This window comes from Brachypodium distachyon, chromosome 1 (genome assembly GCF_000005505.3).
Source record: "Brachypodium distachyon strain Bd21 chromosome 1, Brachypodium_distachyon_v3.0, whole genome shotgun sequence".
NCBI classification, from domain to species: domain Eukaryota; kingdom Viridiplantae; phylum Streptophyta; class Magnoliopsida; order Poales; family Poaceae; genus Brachypodium; species Brachypodium distachyon.
In genome coordinates this window covers 21,766,069-21,788,579 of record NC_016131.3, presented here as the reverse complement: position 1 = coordinate 21,788,579, position 22,511 = coordinate 21,766,069, and the positions used below count along the sequence as shown (strand labels likewise).

At 46.8% G+C, this 22,511-nt stretch overlaps 3 protein-coding genes and 2 long non-coding RNA genes across 5 annotated transcripts; 3 read left to right on the top strand and 2 right to left on the bottom strand.

Annotated features, from left to right (window-relative positions):
• The first annotated feature begins 1 nt into the window (after position 1).
• LOC112271545 lies at positions 2-678 on the top strand. The gene is made up of 2 exons (XR_002964645.1): positions 2-174; positions 257-678. It is a non-coding gene; the product is annotated as an uncharacterized LOC112271545 (long non-coding RNA).
• Positions 679-9,696: 9,018 nt separating this feature from the next.
• On the bottom strand, positions 9,697-10,692 carry LOC100844422 (transcription initiation factor IIB). The gene has a single exon (XM_003560125.1). It carries the CDS (start codon positions 10,690-10,692, stop codon positions 9,697-9,699), a length of 996 nt encoding a protein of 331 aa, XP_003560173.1.
• A 112-nt stretch (positions 10,693-10,804) lies between these two features.
• Positions 10,805-13,458, top strand: LOC112271503. The gene is made up of 2 exons (XR_002964591.1): positions 10,805-11,186; positions 12,821-13,458. It is a non-coding gene; the product is annotated as an uncharacterized LOC112271503 (long non-coding RNA).
• A 1,725-nt stretch (positions 13,459-15,183) lies between these two features.
• LOC100843514 (transcription initiation factor IIB) lies at positions 15,184-16,304 on the top strand. The gene has a single exon (XM_003560122.2). The coding sequence runs from the start codon at positions 15,184-15,186 to the stop codon at positions 16,180-16,182; it is 999 nt and encodes a 332-aa protein (XP_003560170.1). The 3' UTR covers positions 16,183-16,304.
• A 484-nt stretch (positions 16,305-16,788) lies between these two features.
• LOC100843215 (squamosa promoter-binding-like protein 13) lies at positions 16,789-19,605 on the bottom strand. Its single transcript, XM_003560121.4, has 2 exons — positions 19,085-19,605; positions 16,789-17,128 (listed from the first exon to the last, which is right to left on the bottom strand). Exons 1-2 carry the CDS (start codon positions 19,474-19,476, stop codon positions 16,942-16,944), a joined length of 579 nt encoding a protein of 192 aa, XP_003560169.3. The 5' UTR covers positions 19,477-19,605; the 3' UTR covers positions 16,789-16,941.
• Positions 19,606-22,511: the final 2,906 nt, after the last annotated feature.

Below are 22,511 nucleotides of genomic sequence, written 5' to 3'. Positions count from 1 at the left end.
CGAGATGAGCCAGAAGGAGGGAGGGGTGGCGGCGCACGCGTGAGGAGGAAAACGAGCGAGGGGGCTAGGGCGCTCGGCAGCGAGATGGTGCGGCTCACCAAGGAGGCATTACCCCCATGGCTAGGAAGGATTTCGGTGGTTGGGACGCTAGGGGAGTCTTTGTTTTCGTCACAGGTGCTCCCGTCCCTTCCCAGTTCTCCATCTCACTTTTCATGTAATGCAAGGCCTCATGCCATTGGTAACTGATGGTATCCAGATCCGAGATGAAGGATGCTGAGCATGGTACCATGAGGAGGGCGAATAGTGGGTGAAGTAATTGGCAACTTCCACATCAGTTCGAGGAGGTGCTCTCGTGGATACAAATTGACTGCAAGGTCTCCCTTAGGTACTTCCTGCGGCACCACCTTCTTAGCTCGATTGGCTAAGTTTAAAAGTTTAGAATTCTGTAACTGTTTTTCTGCTTCTTCGAACAAATGTCCCAAATCAGTCTACCTGTGTATCTGTTAGTGCTTTTGGGCAAGAACTTCGTTCTGGGCCACAGATGTATGTTTGTAAGGTAAAATTGCGTGAGCGAGGAAATACTGATTACTTATGTGGCATGTTCAGTTGAGGGAGCTTTGTGTGGATTTGACATTTCATTTAAAGCATAATTTATATCATTGCAATCTGCGAAGTTTTTGGTGAGATATGGATGCTCCACAGCTCCAGCAGTCCAGCCTTGCTAGCATGATGTAAAGCTCAAATGTTTGGTATGTATTTAGTTCAGTCGCACATCTACGATATCTCCCGCAATTTATTAATTTATGATTAAATCAGGAATACATAGCTGGAAGTATGTACTTTGAAATGATATTTTGTTTTCATGTCAAGCTTACTAAGGCATCCGAATGTTTTCCCTTCCTCATTTATCATCATGCAGTGCGGTGATTTTAAGAAATCTTGAAGGAAGTCTCTATAAGGAATGGTGTTTCTGTCTTTCTGCGATCAGTGTTGACCCTGAAATTGATATGCACACATGATACTAAACATTGAAGACACCACCCTTCTGCTAATATAGTTGTTCAGTTCTCTCATATTGATTCTCTGAAAAGATCTTTTCATGATGCCTTAGTTCAATTTAACTATGGTGGTTATATTTAACCTATGCATTTTCCATGGCAATATCTCTGCAAGCCGGAAGGTTTGGAAAGGAACAATGCAAACAGACTACATTAGGGAAGTAATTGGAATAATCTCTTGGTCAAGTGTATAATTTTTTCTGTGCATAAAATCTTCCTTGCCTCATGGAGATGGGACTTGACATATGCACTGGCATAAAAAAAAAGAATCATCACCAGGAGCACAAAATTAAGATGCCTGAGCAAACGTGTTGTTTCCAGGATAAGAGCATAAGCTCTTTCAGCTTCAGCCTAATTACCCTTTGCCTCAATTAGCAGTCCTTCCAGGCGGTTGCATTTAAGAGAAAGGTGTGTTGAACATATATACAAAGATGGCATAACAACCAGTATTATATGACTTGAAAAATATTACTCCCTCCAATCCGTGTTGTACTAAATCCCAGACACTTATTATGGATCGGAGGGAGTAATATTTTGTAGTGTAGATTAGTTTTCCTGCCAGAACAATGCAAAATGTTGTAACCAAATGTAATTGTAAACTCAACAATTTTACTATGGTATACAGAGCAGAGACCTGCTTATAGGTAGCAGCAGGGTAGAATTATGTAATATATAAGCAACCAACTTTGGATATGTTGATGTTTCCTTTATTTCTGCAGAAAACTGTTATTTATGATGGTTTGTGCTACTAACAAGGGTGTATTTTTATTCAGATATTACAGTTAGATCTTTCATGGTTTCACCGCCATTTGATTAAACTGCATGGTTTTACCTTGATAGATTTGGATTACATGCTGGGTTTCTTTATTTCCGCTATTGTGTTAGTGTATACATGATGACAGCCGTAACACCATTACTATTTTGCATTGTTATCCATGGACTGTCTTGATTTCCTTTTTTGGATTCGAGTAGGTATATTTGCAGCTGATAGATATTGCAAGATGACATGGTAGCATCAGATGGTAAACTATATCACATTTTCCCTACCACGGAGAAACGGCTCTGGCAATTCCAATTTCCAACATATTTGTGCTTATGTAGTTACATTTGGATGCACCAGCCCCTCTATAGCCAAGATTTGTATCTTCACTCTAATTTGCTGCCGCTCACTATTTTGGCAGTGAACTGTATGTGTATGTGAGTTGTGATAGCAAAAGATCATGCTAATGTGTTCCTGGTCCTATTAAAAAACATCTGATGTTTTGTGTGGTTTTCTGTGGTGATATTGCGTTTCGTATGTGTATGGTTGCTTGCAAATTGGTTTAAGGGAGCAGCACATGATCAGTTTTACTGAATATTTTAAATTTGTAGATGATCTGTCCATACATTAGCCTGGTATATGATTTCAACAGGCTATTTTTCTGTGGTGATACTTTCAAAAATGCTAGTCTGCTCGATTTGCGATGTGTCCACGAGTCATATTGTTCTGCAATGTGCTAAAGGTTTCCTTTTGTATCTGTAGGTCGGTATACAAGTTAATGTTTCCATGCTCTTTTGTTTGTCTATATTAGATCTGTGCCATCAGGTTTATCATATTTTTCCACGTTGCTGTTTCAGATGAATGATGTTGCTTCTTTTTATTAGATTTCTTACTTCTTCCCCTATTACATTTTTGTGATGCTATTTATTTATTCTTGGACTGCATGTTATCTTCTTTTGAACTCCAATTTGTTATCTTGCTTCTTTATGGCAACGTTGGGCACTCCTCTTCTGTTCTCAGCGACCAAATAGTATCAGTAACGGAGGTTTTGCAGACTGGCAGGAGTGTGCTCTGGTATAGGTTTTGAGTGGTTAACTATATTATTGATAATGTAGGTTACAAGCATATAACAACTAGGGTCTATGCATCTTATGTTTTCATGTAATGGACAGGACATTCTATTTCACTGTAAAATAGTATCAGTAAACGATAGCCAGACCTGTGTACACAAGCTAACTGGGAATGTAAGGTATATATGATTGTTTTTTCCTCAATTATGTATTTCAGGCAATAGACTGTCTCCATGTTGATGAAGAAGCAAGCTAATAATTAGTCTACGATGATTCTCATGTTATTTGTGAAGGTAGACACACGCAATACTTCATATTATTGGTGATTATACAGACTGGAACACTGGATTCACTTGAGACCGACAGATGATGCAACCAGATAACTACTCAAGTGACCTTAGTCATGGACGTCCCAGCCATCCACAAATTTGGTTTTTTCCTTCAACAAGTACAGCGTTTTAGTATCTTACTTATCTATGAGAGTTTGTGTTTTGCACTTGAAACTAACATATCATTGAACCTGAGGATAGGTGGATGCTCCATTTTTTTGTCTGTGTCATTGCTGTTCCTGTGCTACGACCTTATAGGTCAATGCTCCATTTTCTGCAGATTGGTCTTCACATCTTCTGTAGATTGAATTCGAGCAGGCAGCAGCCGTTATCTTTTATTTTGTTTTAATAGTCTGCAACTGACATTGTCAGATTCAGTATTTCTTTTTTGAGAATGTAGGTTTACGATTTTAGCAAGATATTCCATGGAATTACATGTCTGCTACCATTATTGCAGGCCATGGTGTTCATTTACCTAAAGACTTGCTTAGTGACTCGATATTCCTAATGTTTAGTTCTGCATTATTGTTTCAACATGAATATTTTCTTTCTATGAAGATCGTGGCATTAAAATGATCATTTTCCCCATAAACACTTCACGTTCTTAGCACAATGATTTTATTTGTTAATGGTCAGGCTTTCCGGTTGAACTTAGGCTAACCACATGTGACTTTCCAATATATTGATTTTTATTTTATTTTTTTATTCTTGGATGCTCTTTTATTATCTCGGTTCTAATCCTGGTAGTAATTCCTTTAGAAAGATCTAAAATTCACTAACTATAGTTCCGTAAGAGACTAAAATTATGTTGCTATCTAGTATCTATACATTCATATTTCCACAAAAAAATTACAGTTTTGTTACCTGTTTACTATGCAATCTGCATAGCCTATTTTTTTAATTATGAAACGAATCATCAATTAGCGTTTCTTTGCTGATCTTCCCATATTGTTTCAGTCATATGTACCTAAAAGAGTAACACTGGCTTTTTGATGCATCTCCAAATAAATGTGCTAAATCAGGTTGGCTTCAGTAATTAGTCTCTGTGTTTCTGGCTTCTAATGCATCTGCAGTCCATCCAGGAGCTCGCTCCTAAGGGCGGTCACCTCCCCAAGACAATGGTCTGGTCAATGGTGGCTGGGTCCATGACATCTCCTGCACGCTGAACATTCATGGGATTTTGGAATATTGGTACCTTGATGAGCATCTTAGGCATGCAAGCGGCTCTCCTCCCTGATCACGAAGATCAAGTTTTGTGGAAATGGACCAAATTTGGTCAGTTCTCACCCAAAACCACCTATAATGACTTATTCGAGGGCTTGATCAAATCCATCCTTTGGTGCAAGACCTGGGATTGCTGGGCTCATCTGCAATGCAAGATCTTCAATTGGCTGGCGGTCGCAAATCGGTGTTGTATTGCTTGCCCCTGTGTGACCGAGGTTCTCACAGGGTTCTCCTTCTCCTACGTTTCGTATAAGGTTTTAGAAGAGTTCAGCTTGCAAGTGATCATACGATTCATACCTGTGGCTGGTGAGGACTTCACATCGTGGCTGCTCACTGCTACCGAGTGCATAGGCAACAAGGTTAAAGGGGTCATTCCTCTGATCATTTTGACTTTATGACCCCTTTGGAAGCTTTAAAATGCTTGCGTCTTTGATGCAGCGTCGCCATAGGTCTGGTTGGTCGTAGAGCCATCCTCAATGTCCCGCAACTTTGGATGTTAGCGGGGACCAAGGCCCTTCGGTTTTTTCTTTAATTTTGCTTTCTTTCTTTTTCAGTGTTCCTCGTTGTGCTTCTGTTGGGAGATTTTCCTGTTCATCTTCGACCATTGGTGGTTTGTGCTTTGCACCATCGTTGCCGTTGTAATTCACAATGTGTCTATATCAAAACTGCAGTACTGTATATATTTCCAGCTTATGTACGATTCCTTGCTTTCAGATACAATGCAAATATGGCAATTGAGTAGTCGTTGTTATCCATGTGCTCAGGTAGAACATCTTATATTTAGAAACAAAGAGCAATGCGTGAAAGCTACTCTCTTCGTTCCTAAATACTTGTCGTGATTTTAGTGCAACTAAAACCATGACAAGTATGAAGCATGTAGCAATATATGCAACGCCAGATAGATTTTCTTCTAACATCTTCTCTATCAAGCTCGCTCCTTGCCGGCGCACTTTCCTGCGCCTTAACCGACTATAGAATAGATCCATGTGCTTCCTCGACCTGGTAAATCGTGGAATACCATCCATTCTTCACGGTAATTGCCTGTTCCCCCCGGCTGCAGCACCCTCCGCTGGTTGTATCCAATTCTTTCAGCATGTGCCTGATTTTCAAAACCAAGAGCCAGGCTTCATCATGTATCCCCTACTCCTCGACCAGTTGAAGTGTTGGTCACCTGTAGAAAAAAGATTTAGCTTGTGGTTCACAGGTGTGGGTGTACGTGCGTTTTGTGAGCATTTGCGTTCGTACTGTGTTTCAAAAAAAAGATTGCAAGAGGAATGAGAGAAAACGCGTATGTCATAGAAATAAAGAAAATCTATAGTATTTATTGTTTCGGCTGGCCGAAGAATAACACATCTGTCTTCCTTATTGTATTACCTCTTACATCCAACTATCTCTGATTCATAATAAGTGTCTCAAATGTTGTACTAACCATAAGTGTTTCAGATTTAGGATGTGTTTCGAGACAGTTATTATGGATAGGAGGGAATAGATTGTAAGAGAAAGGAGAGAAAATGCCTATGTTACAGAAATAAAGAAATCTATAGCATTGATTTGTTAGGGCTGGCCGAGGAATGGCAGCGGACACATATATCTTCCTTCCTGCATTACCTGTTATTTTCAGAGCATCTTACAGAGTTTGGTCCTATATAATTGTTGGTCAAAATTTCGCATAAAATTTCATGCAAGCTTTCTAAACCTCAACCTACGTAGTAATTAATTTCAATAATTCCTATTCTGAAACTGCTAATACGGACTTCATGTGAATTATGTAAATTATCAATTTCTCTCTAATTTTCATTTCAAATTTCATTTAACACTTCTTTTTTATCCTATTACTAGTTTTCATATAAAACTACTTCCCAAATTTAGTTATCATGGACTTCATATGGAACATACGCACCATCAGAAAGTCATGAGATTGAGAAATGAATTCATGTTCCATTTCATTGATTGGTGCAGTATACAGGTACATGAGGTGTACAGACACAGGCGTCTGTACAGGAGGAGAAAGATCAGGCAAGAAGAACAAGTTCTGCCAACGAGAAAGATCAGGCAGGGTTGATCGATTTCAATCGATGACTCTCCATCACCAAGACGCAGCGGTGATTGATGTCTACAGATCTAGCTGCATGCCTGCTACGCACACATGTCCTCCGGCTTCTTGATCAGCACGAGCAGCGGCGATGGTCGACCTCGGCGGCTGACTGGCAGAGCCTCATGTGGCGTCAGCCGGTAGCGGCATCGATCCTCTTGACTTCGTCCCTTCCAACGAGCATAGTTTTGAGTGGGTCGCCGTTGTAGACGACGTAGCCGTCGGCGGACGCGGAGAAGACGACGGCGTCGAGGACCAGCACGAGCCGCTGCCCCGTGCACAGCCGGCCCGCGCAGCGCGTCCGCACGCGCACCTTGGTTCCCTTCGTAAAGACGGTCTCAGAACTCGCCGCCGGCGTGGTGCTGCACATGGCCTCCTCCTCCTCCTCCGCGGTGCGTTGTGGCGAGGCGGTGGAGATCCTCTGGTGCGGCGCGGGGAAGTTCTTGGCGATCCCTCCTGTGGGCGCGAGGGACGTCGGGTTCAGACCCCTGCTGCTCTGGAGCTTGCGGCGGAGCACGCGCATGGCGGCGGATGTCACCGTCATGCTAGGCATGGTGCCAATTTGCTGTGAGCGCGCGCGCGTTGTGAGGGATCGATTATTCGAGAGGGCGGTTCAAGTTTATAGACCTCGGAGAACCTCGAGTACAGGTAGGACTCGGAGAATGGAAGCGCGTCCCTCAGCCTTGAATGCGACGCGTTTAACCACACGACGATTACCCATAAACTGTGTTTGGACGCAGATATTGAAACATGGAATTGGGAATTGGTATTGCCAACTTCCAATTCCAGTGTTTGGATGCGAACGGAATTGAGACTTTGAAACAGACGTGAATGCCAAACTGTATTGAGGAGGAGCCCTCGCTTCGTGACTCAATTCGGAGCTCCCTCCCTCCGTATTGCTCAGAATTCGGCCAAGCTCATTCCCGCAAAAGGTCACTTACCGCTTCAGCCTCCCCGAGAGAAGGAAAAGACAGAGCCGGGAGAGGAGACGGCGGCGCGCTCTTGGTCCTTCGGCCGACTTGAGCTCGCCCTGCTGCACAGAGATTCCGCCGGAGCAGCCTCTCCCTGCTCCTCTCGATCCCGCCGGCGCCGCCTCTGCCTGCTCCTCTCGATCCCGCCGGTGCCGCCTCTCCTGCTCTTGCCCTCCTCCCCATCCCGCCGCCTCCGCCTCTCTCTCCTCCTCCCTGTTCAAGGCTTCGGCACCCCGTTCAGAATAACCGCTGGCGACGGCGGCGCCGTCACGGAAGACGGAGAGGCCACCGGCAGTGGCCGGGTCGGACTGAGTCCAGAGCCCCCGGTGGGAGACTGCAGATCTCTGCTGCCCTCTCTCCTTCGTCGTGCGGCCCCAGGGGCGGCCAAACGCCATGTCTCCGTCAGATCTCTGGCTACGACGACATCTAGCACCGCCATAGAAGCTGAGGAAGGCTCCGCAGTCGGATGGCAGCGATGGTGGAGGACGGTACGAGGGTGTATGCAAGGGTGAGGCAGATGATGGCGGTGGCGGAGGACGAGACGAGCGCCGTTCCTAAGCATGAAGCGTGGTGATGGCTTCCAACTCTTGATTTTCATATGGTTCTTGGTTCAGAATTTGTTCTTGATTCCGCTGCGATCCTTGGATTTTGATTGTTGGACGCGGTTTGTTTTGCTCGGCTCTCCTCTACTATGCTTAATGGAGATCATGTATAACATTCAAATTACTGTGATTTGTCGTTGGTAATAATTTGTGCCTTGTTATGGTATTGATATATAATCAGCGAGACACATACGTATGTTGTGAAGATTAATTCCAAACTTTGTCCATCCAAACAAGAATTGGAATTGGTGTCTTGTTTCAATTCTATGTGCCAATTCAAGTCTCAGCCAAACAACGATTTCAGACCCAATTCAGTTTACTTGTTGAATTGGCATTCATCCCAATTCAATTCCAACCCTCCCAATATCTACATCCAAACGAAGCAATAGTGTGATCGGGAAACCAAATAATCACAGCGATTAATCATTAAATGATCAATGAATTCAAATAATAGATGTTTCTCATTAGTAATCCTCCGTTTGGTCTGCCTCGATCATGTTTCATGTTTTGTGTTCCATGTATTCGATGGGTGTGCATCAGGGACGGTGGCATCAGGGCACACTCATTGGTTTTAACTTTTAAGACTTTGTCAGGTAGTACTATCACAAAGGGTCAGCAAAATCGACATTTCGTCGCGTCCATTTTAATTCCATACAACCTCTGTTTCGGTATAAGGGCCCTACGCATCCATAGGTTGAAGATTTAACTAATAAAACTTCAGATGTTCTATTTTATAATGGTGTAGTTTTTGTGATATAAAAATAATGCTTAAGTTAGTTACTTCAACCTGGGGATGCATTGGACCCCTTATACCGGAACGGAGGCAGTAGAACGGATGGGAACTGACAAAAGATCAGCTTTTGTTGGAATATACCACCCTGCGGTCTGCAGATGGGCAGAGGACATTGACAAATGGCCAAGCCACCTTTGCTTATCTGGTGTTAAGTTACTAGCGGTGCGCCTAGTGCCGGCGGAGGGTGCCCGGAGCTGTGTTTCCGGCAAATCCTTTGGGATCCGGACGGCTTTTCAGGGTTCCAACAAATCCTTGGATTTCAGTTGACTTTCGCATTTGTTCAGGTGGTTTCAGGTATGTCTCTTTCTGATCTGCGGTTGTCATCTTTGACGATGGTTCTTTGGCAACGGCTCCGGTGATGGAGGGGCAAGAATGGTGGCCTGGCTTGGGCTCGGTGCTTCTTGCTGTCGCAAGGTGGTCTAAGGACCTACTTGTAATTTTTAAACTTTTAGGACTCTTTGTCTTTGTACCGTTGATTCCTCTGTTCCATATTAAATGACTTAAATTTGTCCAAACAGGATGTACCTATGGTTAAAAAGCGTCTAGATACATGTAATAGAAAGTCACTTAATATGTTAATATGGGACGGAGGGAGTAATAAATAGCTATTTCTTTTCGCAAAAAGAAAAATCAAATACTATCAAGAATACATAGCCAAATGCCAAGACAATCATATTTATGTTGATCATTCACGAGTCATGAATACTTACAAGTTGTAAAGAAGCTAGAAAACTTCGTGCATGTCAACAACCTGCCAAGGATAAATCAATACGGAAAATATACGGAACAAACGTCTGCTAGCCGAATAGCAGGTCGGCGTGTGGGCTGAGGTCCTTGTTGTGCACCTCCCTGATGGTCACCTCGCTGACGCCGGTGGACGTGGACACGTCCCGGATGGATTTCCCTCCGCCGGCGCGCTGTGTCGCCATGTAGATGACGGCGGCCGCGATGGAGTCAGGGTTGCGCCTCACGTCCAGGTCCTTCTCCAGCCTCCGCGCCGCCTCCTGCGCCGCGTGCAGCTCCTCCTGCCCCATCCCGAGCTGCAAGCCGAACCGGCACAGGTAGTCTCCAGCCCGCACTATGGCGCCCTTCTCTAGCGCCGTTGCCTGCATTCCCTCCGCGTCCTGATCTTGATCCCCGAGGTGGTTCTTGATGTGCTTGACGAGCCTGCCGATGTCCTTGGTCCCCGCCGTGACGCTGTCCCCAGTCACGGAAGCCAGCTCCTTGAAGGTGCGCGGCGTGCCCTCGTCGCGACACGCCATGTGGAGGCAGGCCGCGTAGAGCGCTCGCCGGTTCCGGCACTTGCCCCCCTTGGGAAACGCCTTGGCGACCTCCAGCTTCCTCAGCACCTCCTTGGCACGGTCCTTGACGGCCGTCGCGAGCCCCAGCTGCTCGGCCATGCCGTCCATGGCATGGAACGCGTCGGCCAGCGCCCTATCCGAGGCCGCCGCTGCTGCGCCCCGCGTCTTCGCCGTGGCGACGCCGGAACCACCGGCTCCAGCGCCTCTCATCCTAGGTAACGCCGTTTTCATCTGTGCGTTGCCCGAGGCTGCTGGGCCGGAGACGCCGGTGCCGAGCTGAAGGTTGGTGAGGAAATGGTCGTCGACGCGGCTGCTGGAGTCCTCGGCCTCGGCGGGTGTCCCGTGGTTGAGGAAGGTGCGCCACTCGAGGGACTCGTCTACGTAGCGCTCGTTCAGGACGAGCGAGCACTCGGTGCAGACGGTGTCGACCGTAACCGCGGTCACGCGGCGGCAGCCCTTGCAGTAGCGCATGGAGTTCGCCACGTCGTACATCGCTGCTCTGCTCCGAGTTTGGTTTCGTCGCTTTTCGCGATTTGTGATGTGGGCTTCGGTACCCCTTTTATGGGCGAGTAGGTCGGTTGGAAGTCGGGCAGACACCGCGGGCCCGAGGCCCGACTCGAACTTGTGCGCAGAGTTGGACTCGGTCACGTATTCCGCCTTCTCTCACGGTCTCACCCGCCCGCGCGCGCGATGCGGCTCCTCCTCCTGACCCTCCCGATCCCCTCGCGATCTCTCCTCGTCCGACCTAGGGCAGGCTCTCTCCGCTGCCGCCGTTCCTCCCTCCCTCGTGAATCGACCTAGGGAGCGGGCGTGCGCGCTGAGCCAGCGCTAGCGATGGTGGGGAACGACTGGATCAACAGCGACCTGGAGCCGCTGGAGACCATCCTCGACGCGGGCGGCGCCGCTGGGGACATCTTGGCCTCCTCAGTAGCCGGAGGCTGCGATGGGCCGGCTGCGGCTGCTGGAGGCGCCGCCGGGTAGCCTTGGTATTTTTTTCTACTAGGAGGCAGTGGTATTTTAATTTGATTTGATTTGACCCATTAGAAGCCATTGAAACCAACTTCTTAGGAGGTAGTGGTATTTTTCTCAGTCTATTGTCATTAGTTGCAGTCTCCGATATGTGCACTTCAAATTTGTCTTTAGCAATTTCTTCCTCATTTTAGACTCAGATATTGTATTATTCTGAATTGCCATTTATTCCTCAGTTTGGAGTCATATACTGTAGATATGTTGTCAGTCTCAGTAGCTGTGATTTTATTAGTCTATTAGTCTCAGATATGCCTTGTCATTGTATTGTTTTTATTTCTAAAAGGAAAGTGCTTCCTGTTGTCCCTTCTCTTTTTATTGTCCATATCTTCTTAAATTCTTTAGAGTTATTATCAGTGTTTTGTTATCACACTGAGAGTAGCTGACTGAAACACAAGAATATTATCAGTGTTTTATTTCACTCTGAAACTAATTTACTGAAACATAAGAATACTATCAGTGTTTTATTATCCGAGATATGGAGAGACCATACTATATACATGGCCTGTCTTATCAGTGCAGACAATGCCTGAGCTTTATAGTTCTGTTTGTCATCATCGATAAGCATAAGTGTGCTTTTCTCATTCTTAATTTCTAAGTGCATTTGTAAACTCAAAAAGATGATAAACTACCCTGTTTCATAGAGCTAGAATACACATTGTGTGTGCTTGTGTGTCTACCAGTTACTGATAATTGATTGTTTAATGGGTTGGTCCAGTGTAAGTGGCATTTTTGTTGCACATCTGAATTTTAGACATATCTATCTAAAAGATATGCATGGTCATTTTACTATCAGTCAATTAGTTTTAACCTTGTGCGTTTTTTCCTTGCTGCTTCCCTTTTTTTTCAAGCTGACTGAAAATGGGAAATGGAATGGATAGTACACATTTTGTTGTAGTTTGATTTTGTTTCTTTTTTCAAGACCAGGGGGGTAGTGTGCTATACAAATCGGTTCTGTTTGTTTTCAACACTAGTAGCAGTGTGCTATACAAAATTGGACTGTTTTGATTGTCTTGCATTTTTCCCAACTCTATTGTACGCCATCCTCTATCATGCTCGTGCCTTAGCAGGATTCTGCTGGTTTGTCTAACTAGCCAGAACTCTGTCCAAGATAATTGTGTCTAAGAGAATCTTGCGGCTTTTGTCTTTTGACATCTGGGACTGAAACAAAGGAAAAGATTTTCAAATTTATAAAACTTACCAAGGCAAACTTAGCAGTCTCAATTTTCGTTTCAGTTGAGTGTCAGTTTACCACTTGATCAGTTGTCCACATTGTCTAATGTTATTTTGTTCTGATCCCCCTCAAGGCTGGTTTTTTTTTTTTGCTTCGATTCAGAAATTTATCAGTGCTCTAAATTTTGGTCTTCATTCAGTTGGTTGGTGTCACCCAGTTCAGTGTGTCTTAAGCGAGCCTCGGATTTTGTATCCAAGTCTTTTTTGATTGCTTAGCCTCGATAGGAGGAGGGATTCTGCAGCGAAGTAATTGTTCTTTAGTCTTTAATGAACTCCTGCTGGGTGCTGGCTTTGATCAGTTTTTTTGTCTAATTCTCAGTCTCTTATACAGTTCTTTCTGTGGCTTTGTTGTGTTTTGCAGGAATTTGCTATACCTATAGCAGATCGGATGTGTTTCTGCATAGAGAAAGAGGCTGGGGGATAATGCAAGGTGACCAAGATAGGGGGGTGGGCTGGCGTACCTGGGGTATTGAATTGTTGCTGGCTTCGTTGTGCTGGGGGAGCTATCTGCGAGGAAGAAGTTAAGGTCTTCTCTTGGCCTGCAAGTTGGTTACTGTTGCCTCGTTTGTGGGCTTGCTTCTGGGCTTTATCTGAGAAGCTACCGGAGGCTGACTCTTCGATTGAGTCTTTGTCAATGCTCTCAAAAAAAAAAAAGAGTCTTTGTCAATTGCAGGTGAAGCTCGGACTGGCCACTTTCTCCATGTTAGCCTGCTGGTGCATTTGGAAACATCGCAACAAGTGGTCTTCGAAGGCAAAACTCCTAGTTTTTATTTAATACTTCAGGCGATCATCCGTGTGTCTGCCTGCTGGTCACAAGCAAAACTATTTGGTAGTTCTATTTTTGGTCATATTCCTGGCGTTGTTGCGAGTGGAGAGACACAGGATGATGTAATTTTTTCTGTTTTTGCCCATGGCGTGTAGCTGCATCGCAGCAATTTTCTCTCTACAAACGATGATACATCGTATCCTAGAAAAAAATATAGTTCAGTTTGTCAGGTTTGTCTTCTGCAATTTCATCAACAAAGATATGGAAAAGTATCAAGATGTGGGTCATAGATCTACAGATTTTGACCTAAAAAATCTTTATGTAACTTTTAGTTTAGACATGGATCTTTGTTATCATTGCTCATTTCAAATCTAATTTATCTGATCGACAACCACCATTATCAGCAAGAATTTTGAAAGATGGATTTGTTGATATATATAAGTTTCATATCTTAGAAAACATATATTGTTTAAGTAATTTTTTTGTCAAAGTCTTGTCTTAACGAAACCAAAAACGTCGGAAAAAAAGGAATTATTAAATACTAAAATGGCTTCCAAATATTCAGTATTCTGATAACAGGATTTGTATAAAGCATTGCCAATATGAGGTCAAATTTCTTGATACATGTCTGAAAATTATGTACTATGTTCGTCCCGAAATAAGTGACGTGGATTATACGGAGAGAGTATTTGTTTTGGTGCCTGAAAATACGCTGAAAATAACCTCGCTCTAAAATGGGAAAATGTATCCGATCCAGTTGGCTCTACACTTCTAAAGAATAAAACTGACAGGAGATTCGTCGGAAATCAACTTAGCAATATGCACATGCAAGACTAATAATATGTGATAGACCGAAGATCGATCAGGTAGATGAGTTGAACATGATACTCCGTATTTAATTAGTAGTAGTACTTCACTGGAGTAGTACATGATGTATGATATTCGTCACTCCTCGAAAAAGGAAATTACATATTCTTTCATGCAAGAAGAAAGGACTAAAGGAGAAACATCAGGCCGCGTTGATCGATTTCAATGGATGACTGGTACTCCTGAGTCCTGAACCCTTAATTAGCTCCCATCCCAAGAACGAAGCTGCTACGCCGGCCTACGCATGTCCATCTCCAACTTCTTGATCAGCACCGTACCGGCAGCAGCGATGGTCGACCTGGCTCGGCGGCGCGCAGACAGAGCCCTGTTTGACGTCAGCCGGCGGCGGCATCGATCCTCTTGACTTCGTCCCTTCCAACGAGCATAGTTTTGAGCGGGTCGCCGTTGTAGACGACGTAGCCGTCGGCGGACGCAGAGAAGACGACGGCGTCGAGGACCAGCACGAGCCGCTGCCCCGTGCACAGCCGACCCGCGCACCTTGGCTTCGTAAAGATGGTCTCGGAACTCGCCGTGTTGAGCGGAGCCTGCACGACCCGCTTCCGCGGAGGCGTGGAGATCGGCGCAGCGGGCTGCTGGGGCGGCGCGGCGAAGTCCTTGGCGATCCCTCCCGTCGGCGCGAGGGTCAGACTCAGGCCCCTGCTGATCTGGAGCTTGCGGCGGAGCTCGCGCATGGCGGCGGATGTCACCGTCATGCTAGGCATGGCGCTAATTTGCTGTGAGCTCGCGCGTTGTGAGGGGCATGACTCGGGAGGGCGGCGCTAAATTCATAGGAGCTCGCGGAGCCTCCTCGAGTACCAGTCGGACTCGGAGGATGGAAGCGCGTCTGGCGTTTGTCACACGTCCGAAATTAGATCGGTGTCCCGTTTCGTCTCCTTGATCTCCCCCAATGCCTAGTGGGCCCTCCGCCCGTGAACGTAACCGAGTCCTACTCGGTGTGAAACTGTGAACTCACAAGCTCGAATTGGGAACCGACCTATTGGTGCATAAAAGGAGTATCGAAGCCCATCGCAAATCTCAAAAAAGCGACAGAAGCAAAAGCGCAAAATCGAACTCTCAGGAGCAGAGCAGCAATGTATAACGACGTGGCGAACTGCATGCGCTACTGCAAGGGCTGCCGCCGCGTGACCACGGTTACGGTCAACCCTGCCTCCGGCGACACCGTCTGCACCGAGTGCTCGCTCGTCCTGAAGGAGCGTTACGTCGACGAGTCCCTCGAGTGGCGCAACTTCCTCAACCACGGGCCGGCGGCACCAGCCGACAAGTCCCCCAGCCACATCGACGACCACTTCCTCACCAACCTTCAGCTCGGCACCGCTGTCGCCGGTCCAGCCACAGGCAACGCGGAAACCGACGTGGCGTTACCGAGGAAGAGAGGCGGTGGCGTACCAAAGAAGCGGGGCGCGGCAGCGGCGGCGGCGGCGGCCCCGAATAGGACGCTCGCCGAGGCGTTCCAAGCCATGGACGGCATGGCCGAGCGACTTGGGCTCGCGACGGCCGTCAAGGACCGCGCCAAGGAGGTGCTGAGGAAGCTGGAGGACGCCAAGGCGTTCCCCAAGGGTGGCAAATGCCGGAACCGGCTGGCGCTCTACGCGGCCTGCCTCCACGTGGCGTGCCGCGCCGAGGGCACGCCGCTCACGTTCAAGGAGCTGGCGTCCGTGACGGGGGACAGCGTCACGGCAGGGATGAAGGACATCGGCAGGCTCGTCAAGCACATCAGGAACCACCTCGAGGATCAGGATCAGGATGCGGAGGGAACGCAGGCAGCCACGCTAGAGATGGGCGCCGTGGTGCGGGCCGGCGACTACCTCTGCCGCTTCGGCTCGCTGCTCGGGATGGGGCAAGAGGAGCTGCACGCGGCGCAGGAGGCGGTGCGAAGGTTGGAGAAGGACCTGGACGTGAGGCGCAACCCTGACTCCATCGCGGCCACCGTCATCTACATGGCAATACAACGCGGTGGCGCCGGGAAATCCATCCGGGACGTGTCTGCGGCCACCGGCGTCAGCGAGGTGACCATCAGGGAGGTGCACAACAAGGACCTCAGCCCACACGCCGACTTGCTGTTCGCCTAGCTACTTATGCCACGCGCGCCTGCAATGGCTTCAAAGCAGGTCGCGCTTGGAAACAATTCTGCTCCATATATTTTCCGTATCAGTAGTTCACCCCTTGGCATGTGTGGTTGACATGTACAAATTCAGGCTTTCTTCTTCTCCTTTTTACAATTAAGTACTTATAACTCGTGAATGATCAAGATGAATATGGTTGTCTAGCGAACTATTTGCCTAACTGAACGCTAACTGTGATCCTAATGTTTCCTCTGGAGTTAGATGATTGGACGCTTTGATTTATTTATTTTCTGCAAAAGCTGATGGACTTAAATTTTCTGATATATTTTTTCAAATAAACGTACTAAACTGGTTTTATGACACTTGTACATGAATCATTCTAAACAGGATAGGGCTTGAAAAGCATGAGTGATCTTCTGCACTTATTACTCGAATAAATAGCATACATTGCCACAATTATTCCAATACAGTAGCAACACTACACAGCCTGCTAAAGTCTTAGTTGGGCACTGCAGGCCATACAATTACACATCAAACCTCACACGCACGCACAATCATTCTAACACCTGATTAATTTTCAGGTTACAATTAGCTTAGGTTTTTGGCAGATATTAGCACATATACCTCCTGTGCAAAATATATAGCAGCACAGGGGATCATACATACTGCCAGTTAGTAGTACACTGGATAGATAGGCCAATATAGATACATAAATAGATGTAGCATGGCTGCATGACAGAAGAGAGGGAGCATGCTTAGGTAGGTTTATCTGATCTGGAAGTGGTTCAGCGGCGGCGGGTTCCCCGGGTTGCTCCGGCCGTCCTGGTCCACGTGGCGGCAGCCATCCCCACCATTGGCGTCCGCCGAGCTCTTCCTCCGGCGCTCGTTGTGACCGGCCAAGCGCCGGCGGCAGCTGCGCTTGGTGTCGTCGAACTCCAGAAGTTCGTGGAACCTGCAGCACGTTGTACGTACATGTCGATCAGGAGCAGCAGTTTCAGACAGAGATGACAAGAACAAATAGGGAAACCAACACCGTAAAACAAGAAGCAAGAGATGAAAAATACATCACGTGAAGCGAAGCAATAACTTAGCTGGAGACTGGAGTACAGTATTTAATTTGCGTGTAGTTGAAACGAATTAACCAACGGATCGGAAGCTGTTTGGAGATGTGTACTGCTGGGAATCTGGTGCTGTGCACAATGCATGTGCGCATGCAAAAGCAGAGACAGAAAAAAGCAACAGTCCATCAGGCCGTATTTAGTCCTATTCCGTCCGTATAAAGATCCCCCCACCCACAGGTAAAAAAAAAAGAAAGCTCATGGAGGAGCAATCATCCTGCACGCCCTAAATTAATTAATCTCCCAAGTTTTAACACTGCAATTTACAACGCTGCACTGATCGGTTAACATGAAGCAACTGAAGAACAGAAACGTTGTCTCCCTCTTGTCTGGTTCTGAACGAACTGTCACTACTGTCCAGAACACTATTTAGTTTGCTTTGATAAATCATTTTCCAGATGGAGTTGTTAAAGAAACATGTCAATGCCTACATATTCTTTTTGCCGAAAATACTCTAGAAACATGTTCTTAGCAAAGCGCTTAGGGACCTAAGATAAGTCATGTCATACAGACAGCAGGCTGGGATAAAACTACCATGCATTCCCGCTACAGAGGTCATGAAGAACATGATTGCATTCTGAAACGAAGGACCACAAAAAAAAAATTGTTTGTTCCACTTGAATTCCCCACCTATGAGTCATCAAGAACTGCTGTAGCAATGTCTTCATCAAAACCTTAAACAGCACTAGGACAGCATGAACAGGGCCAGCGACCAACTGCTCTGGAAAAGGGCCAGCCCTGTACTACTACTGCTACTACTACTGCTGCACTACACTAACTTAAAGCTACAGAGTATTAACCCCTTCGCTCGTGAACTTGAAAGTCTGAGATGTTGAAATCCAAAAACTAGCTAGAATGGCACATCTGATGCTGAAAAATGCCAACATGACATCTATACACTGTAACATAGAATTGCAGTACTGTATATATGCACTCCTGAACAGCAAGATGGCATGCACAAAAGAAACATAACGCATCACAAAACATGCTGCAACCATACTAGTTTTGACCGATCCACAGGTGAACTAATCTAGGACGGGCTACATCTTGCATCAGACATTCAAAGACAGCAATTGGAGAAGCAGAACCAAGCTGTTTTAGAAAAAGGCAAGGCAAGGCCAAGCTCTGATCATCTCCGGCCACCGACACAGGTTAAAAGTGCATGTCCCCTAAAGAACGTGTACAGCCACGGAGCCACGGACAATGATGTGCACTATGGTAGTCTTTGTCCATCTATCGTGCACTAACAAAGCAGGAATTAATCCTCAGAATGAGACGTGAAACCTAGCTAGGTTTCCTTATCCTACGTTTTACTTTACAACCCTGCCGGAGGAAATGCAAACAGAGTTGCTTACATGTACAGCACCCAAGAACAGTAACTTGCACTGAATTCTTGAGTAGAGTTGGGTGCAACAATCTCAATCTCTACGGCTAACCTGACCTGTCCTGGCCTCTTATCACAGGCTACAGCATTAGACTACTGAGGTCACCAACAAAATCAGAGGCGAACCTAACGGTGCACGTGTAAACACATAACCTTAGAATTTGCACCGCAAGTTAAGCGGTAATCCAGGAATAATTGGCGCGAGGTGTAGCAAGAACTTTTGTTGCAAAGTTAAGAGCCAGACGTACGCGCGGCACAGGATCCAAGAACTAGACAAATTAATCCTAAAGAAGATGATGTGGTTTTGGGTTTTGAATTTGCCAAATAATTCCAAACCACGGCCGCGTGCTGCGACTGCGAAAAGCCACAGCCAGAGGGTTTGGGCGAGCATGATGGACGGCCTTACCGGCTGCATTGCTGGCAGAAGCGCTGGCGGAGGCCGGCGACGAGCACGACGGCGGCCTTGGCGTGCGCCTCGCACACCTTGTGCCTCCGGTGGTACCGCTTCGCCTCGGTGAGGTCGGCGGGGCACCTCTCGGCCTGGCAGCTGGGCCCGCCCGCGCCGGCCCCGCCCACCGCGACGGGCCCACCAGCAGCACCGCCGCCGCCGCCCCTCCTCACCGCGGCAGCAGAGGAGCTCGAGGCGCCGGTGGCGACCACGGGCACGTTCACCAGGTTCGGCTTCTGGTCCTCATCGCCGGAAGAAGGCGGCGCCATCCTGTCTCCTCCGGCGGCGGCGAGCGCGGCCATGGACGCCGCCGAGGAGGAGGACTTCCGGGACTTGTCCTTCCGGTCCATGCCGTCCGACGACACGAAGTGTGGAAGGAGAAGCGGACGGCGAGGTGGAGCGATGGAGCTAGCTAGCTAGCTCATGAGTGGATCAACAAGTGTGGAAGGAGAAGGAGAGGGGGGTCTGGGAGAAAAGAGTCGAAAGGGATATAAAGGCGGGTGCCGTATGTGTGGAGGCGGCAGGGTGCACATGTGGGCGCGGCACTGCAGAATACGGTCTTGTATACGTACGGCAGAGTGCGCGCGTACGTACGTATGCAAGAGGTGTTGTCCTAGTATATGTTTGTGTTAAGCGGAAATATACGTCTGGCAACCGACAAATCCAACGTCCACGTACGTGGGTACAGAAACGTGTACTCACATCTGCTTTACCTTGTTCTTTTCAATCAGACGATCGATTGAAGTTCTACATTTTTTTTAAACGAATGTTTTGGCTATCCGAGGGTTCACGTCCTATAGTACTATACTTGTATTTTGGCTCTAAATAATACTCCCTCCGTTCCTAAATTTTACACTAAACCACGACAAGTATTTAGGAACGGAGGGAGTACTTGTATATGTATATATGCGCATCGTTATGTAGTTATATGTGTATCTAGACAAAACCGACCATGACAAGTAATATGAATTGGATGGAGTAATTTCTAACGGCTCTAAACATTAGGTGATACTTTGCTGCAAAGCCCTAAAGATTGAAATGTCCATGGCATTCCAATCATCTACTCCGATCCATAAAAAGTGTCACCAATTTTGTACTAAGTTTGTACGAATTTTGTACTAAGTGGCGACACTTTTTATGGATCGGATGGAGTACTTTTCATATTCATGCGATTTAAAATTATGTGAACCGAATAAAGCCTTATATTTTGGTTCCTAATCCTACATTAATATATGCTTATATATAGTAGCACGAGACTAAGCACGCAAGATTCAGAATTTTCAAAAATTTAGAGTGCACCTCATGCACACATGGGTTTGCCTACATTGGACAAAAATTCTAACATGATAACCCATGGAGGAGAAAATTTCATAAAACCACTTATTTTGTTTCTAGGGTTTCACGAAACCACAGTTAACGCAAATCTCTCACAGAACCACAACTCTTGAGGCCGTGCTTCTCAAATAAGCCAAACTTTTAGTTTACATGTAAGTGCCTGCATGGCAAGAGTATCCGGTCAATGACCCGATCCGTTAAATCTTATCCGATCCCCAAACTCGTTGGAGATCAAGAACCAGTCGAGTACAGGTTGAGTAAAGTTGTTAAGAGATGACGTGGCACTTACATGTGGGCGCATCTATCGGACTCGCTTTCAAAACGCACTAAACCAGTAGATTAGTTTTTTTTAAGAAGACAAGTCCCAAGAGCAGTGGTTCTGTGAGAGAATTAGCGTTAACCGTAACTCCGTGAAACCGTAGCCACAAAATGTGTGGTTTTGTGAGATGTACTCCCCGTAAAGTGACCGGTAAACAAAATATCACAGCAATGATCATAGAACGGTCAATGAATTCAAATAATCCATGTTTCTCATTATTAATCCTCCGTTTGATCCGCCTCATGTTTCGTGTTCCAGGTCTTCTCATGGTATGCGTCAGGGACGGTGGCCAAGGCATCAGGGCCGGCACTCATTGGCTAACCCCGCTCGCGCACGCTCTTGTACACACACCAACCCAGCTCAAAAAAAAAAAAAAACACCCGATCAAAGGCGTCCGTGGGAGAGACAGACGAGAGATCTTTGGACTGGCGCCTTTGCGTGGAGATCACTCTGAAACGATCACGCTCGCGCTTGCAGCAGGAGACGAATCCGCTCTAGTACGTAATCAACCACGCGGAGCTGTGCCGCAGTGATGATGATGATATGCTAGGCGACGACGACGACGGAGCCACCCAGCCAGCAGCTAGCGGGAGGTACGTACGTGAGCTGCATTCAATGCCCAAAATTTGGTGCGGATAAATTATGTGATGTCCGCCGTGCGGCAGCGAGCGAGCCACGCCCGTACACGGTACACCACCGTCCACCGCACCAGTCCACCACACCACCGAGTACGTACTCGGGCCCCGCCATGTTGCTGCTGCTGAGTTGAGTTGAGGCGACGCCGTGCGGGACCCGACCGGCCGGCCCCCGGGTACGAACGCACCACGCACGTACCTACATAGTAGTATCACGTACAACTGCGAGTTACTACTACGTACCACGGTAAAACCTAAATTTCGTGTGTCCGATCGATCCAATCTGTCCAGCCAGCCGGCCACTTAACTTTGAATGACCGGTCATCAGAGGGATGTACGTACGTACGGCTGTGGTACCAATTAGGCTGTCAAATTGTTGCATCTACGTGACGTGCCGTACGTACGTAGACCGTGCGCGCCCGTGCGTTTTCTTTTAGCAAAAAAGGGCCACGAAAAATCCACGTCCCATCGATATTCTTCTTATCTTCTCGTGATAACTTGCGTTGATTCGATGTATAAGCTAGCTAGCTAGCTTGTGATTTTCAAACGGATATATGCGTTTCCCAGTTTTGGTAAAAGGACTCGACGCAAGCTTTTTTTACTTTCAGCGACAGAATTACGTGCGACCGCTGTAAGCGATTCTTTTGCTTGTCCGCAAAAGCGGCGGCTTTCACCGCTACTTGCGGTAAACTTCGCGAGGTTGGGAAGCTCGACCCGTGAAACCGAAATGGTAAAAGTTGTAGTCGCAAACCACGACCAATAATTGAGCTTTATTGGTCGGGCAAAAGTTGTGCTAGTAGCTACTAGTAACCTCAAATCAACGGGTCTTTCCGTTCAAAGAATTTTACTATACGAATGATCACGGATTCGATCACGATGGGTTATTGTTTGGTGGTGGGGCGTACGTACTCCCAGTCCCAGATGTTTGCTGTGGCCACGTGGGCTCATATATCTAAGCCGCTTCGCAAATCGCAACCGTTCTCAGATTCTAAATGCTTCACGAATCAAGACAGTTCAGAGTAAACAGCGCTGGGCCGGTGGCTATGCTTAAAGCAGTCGTTTCCAACCCCTCACGTCATTTTTTTTTTCTTTCTTT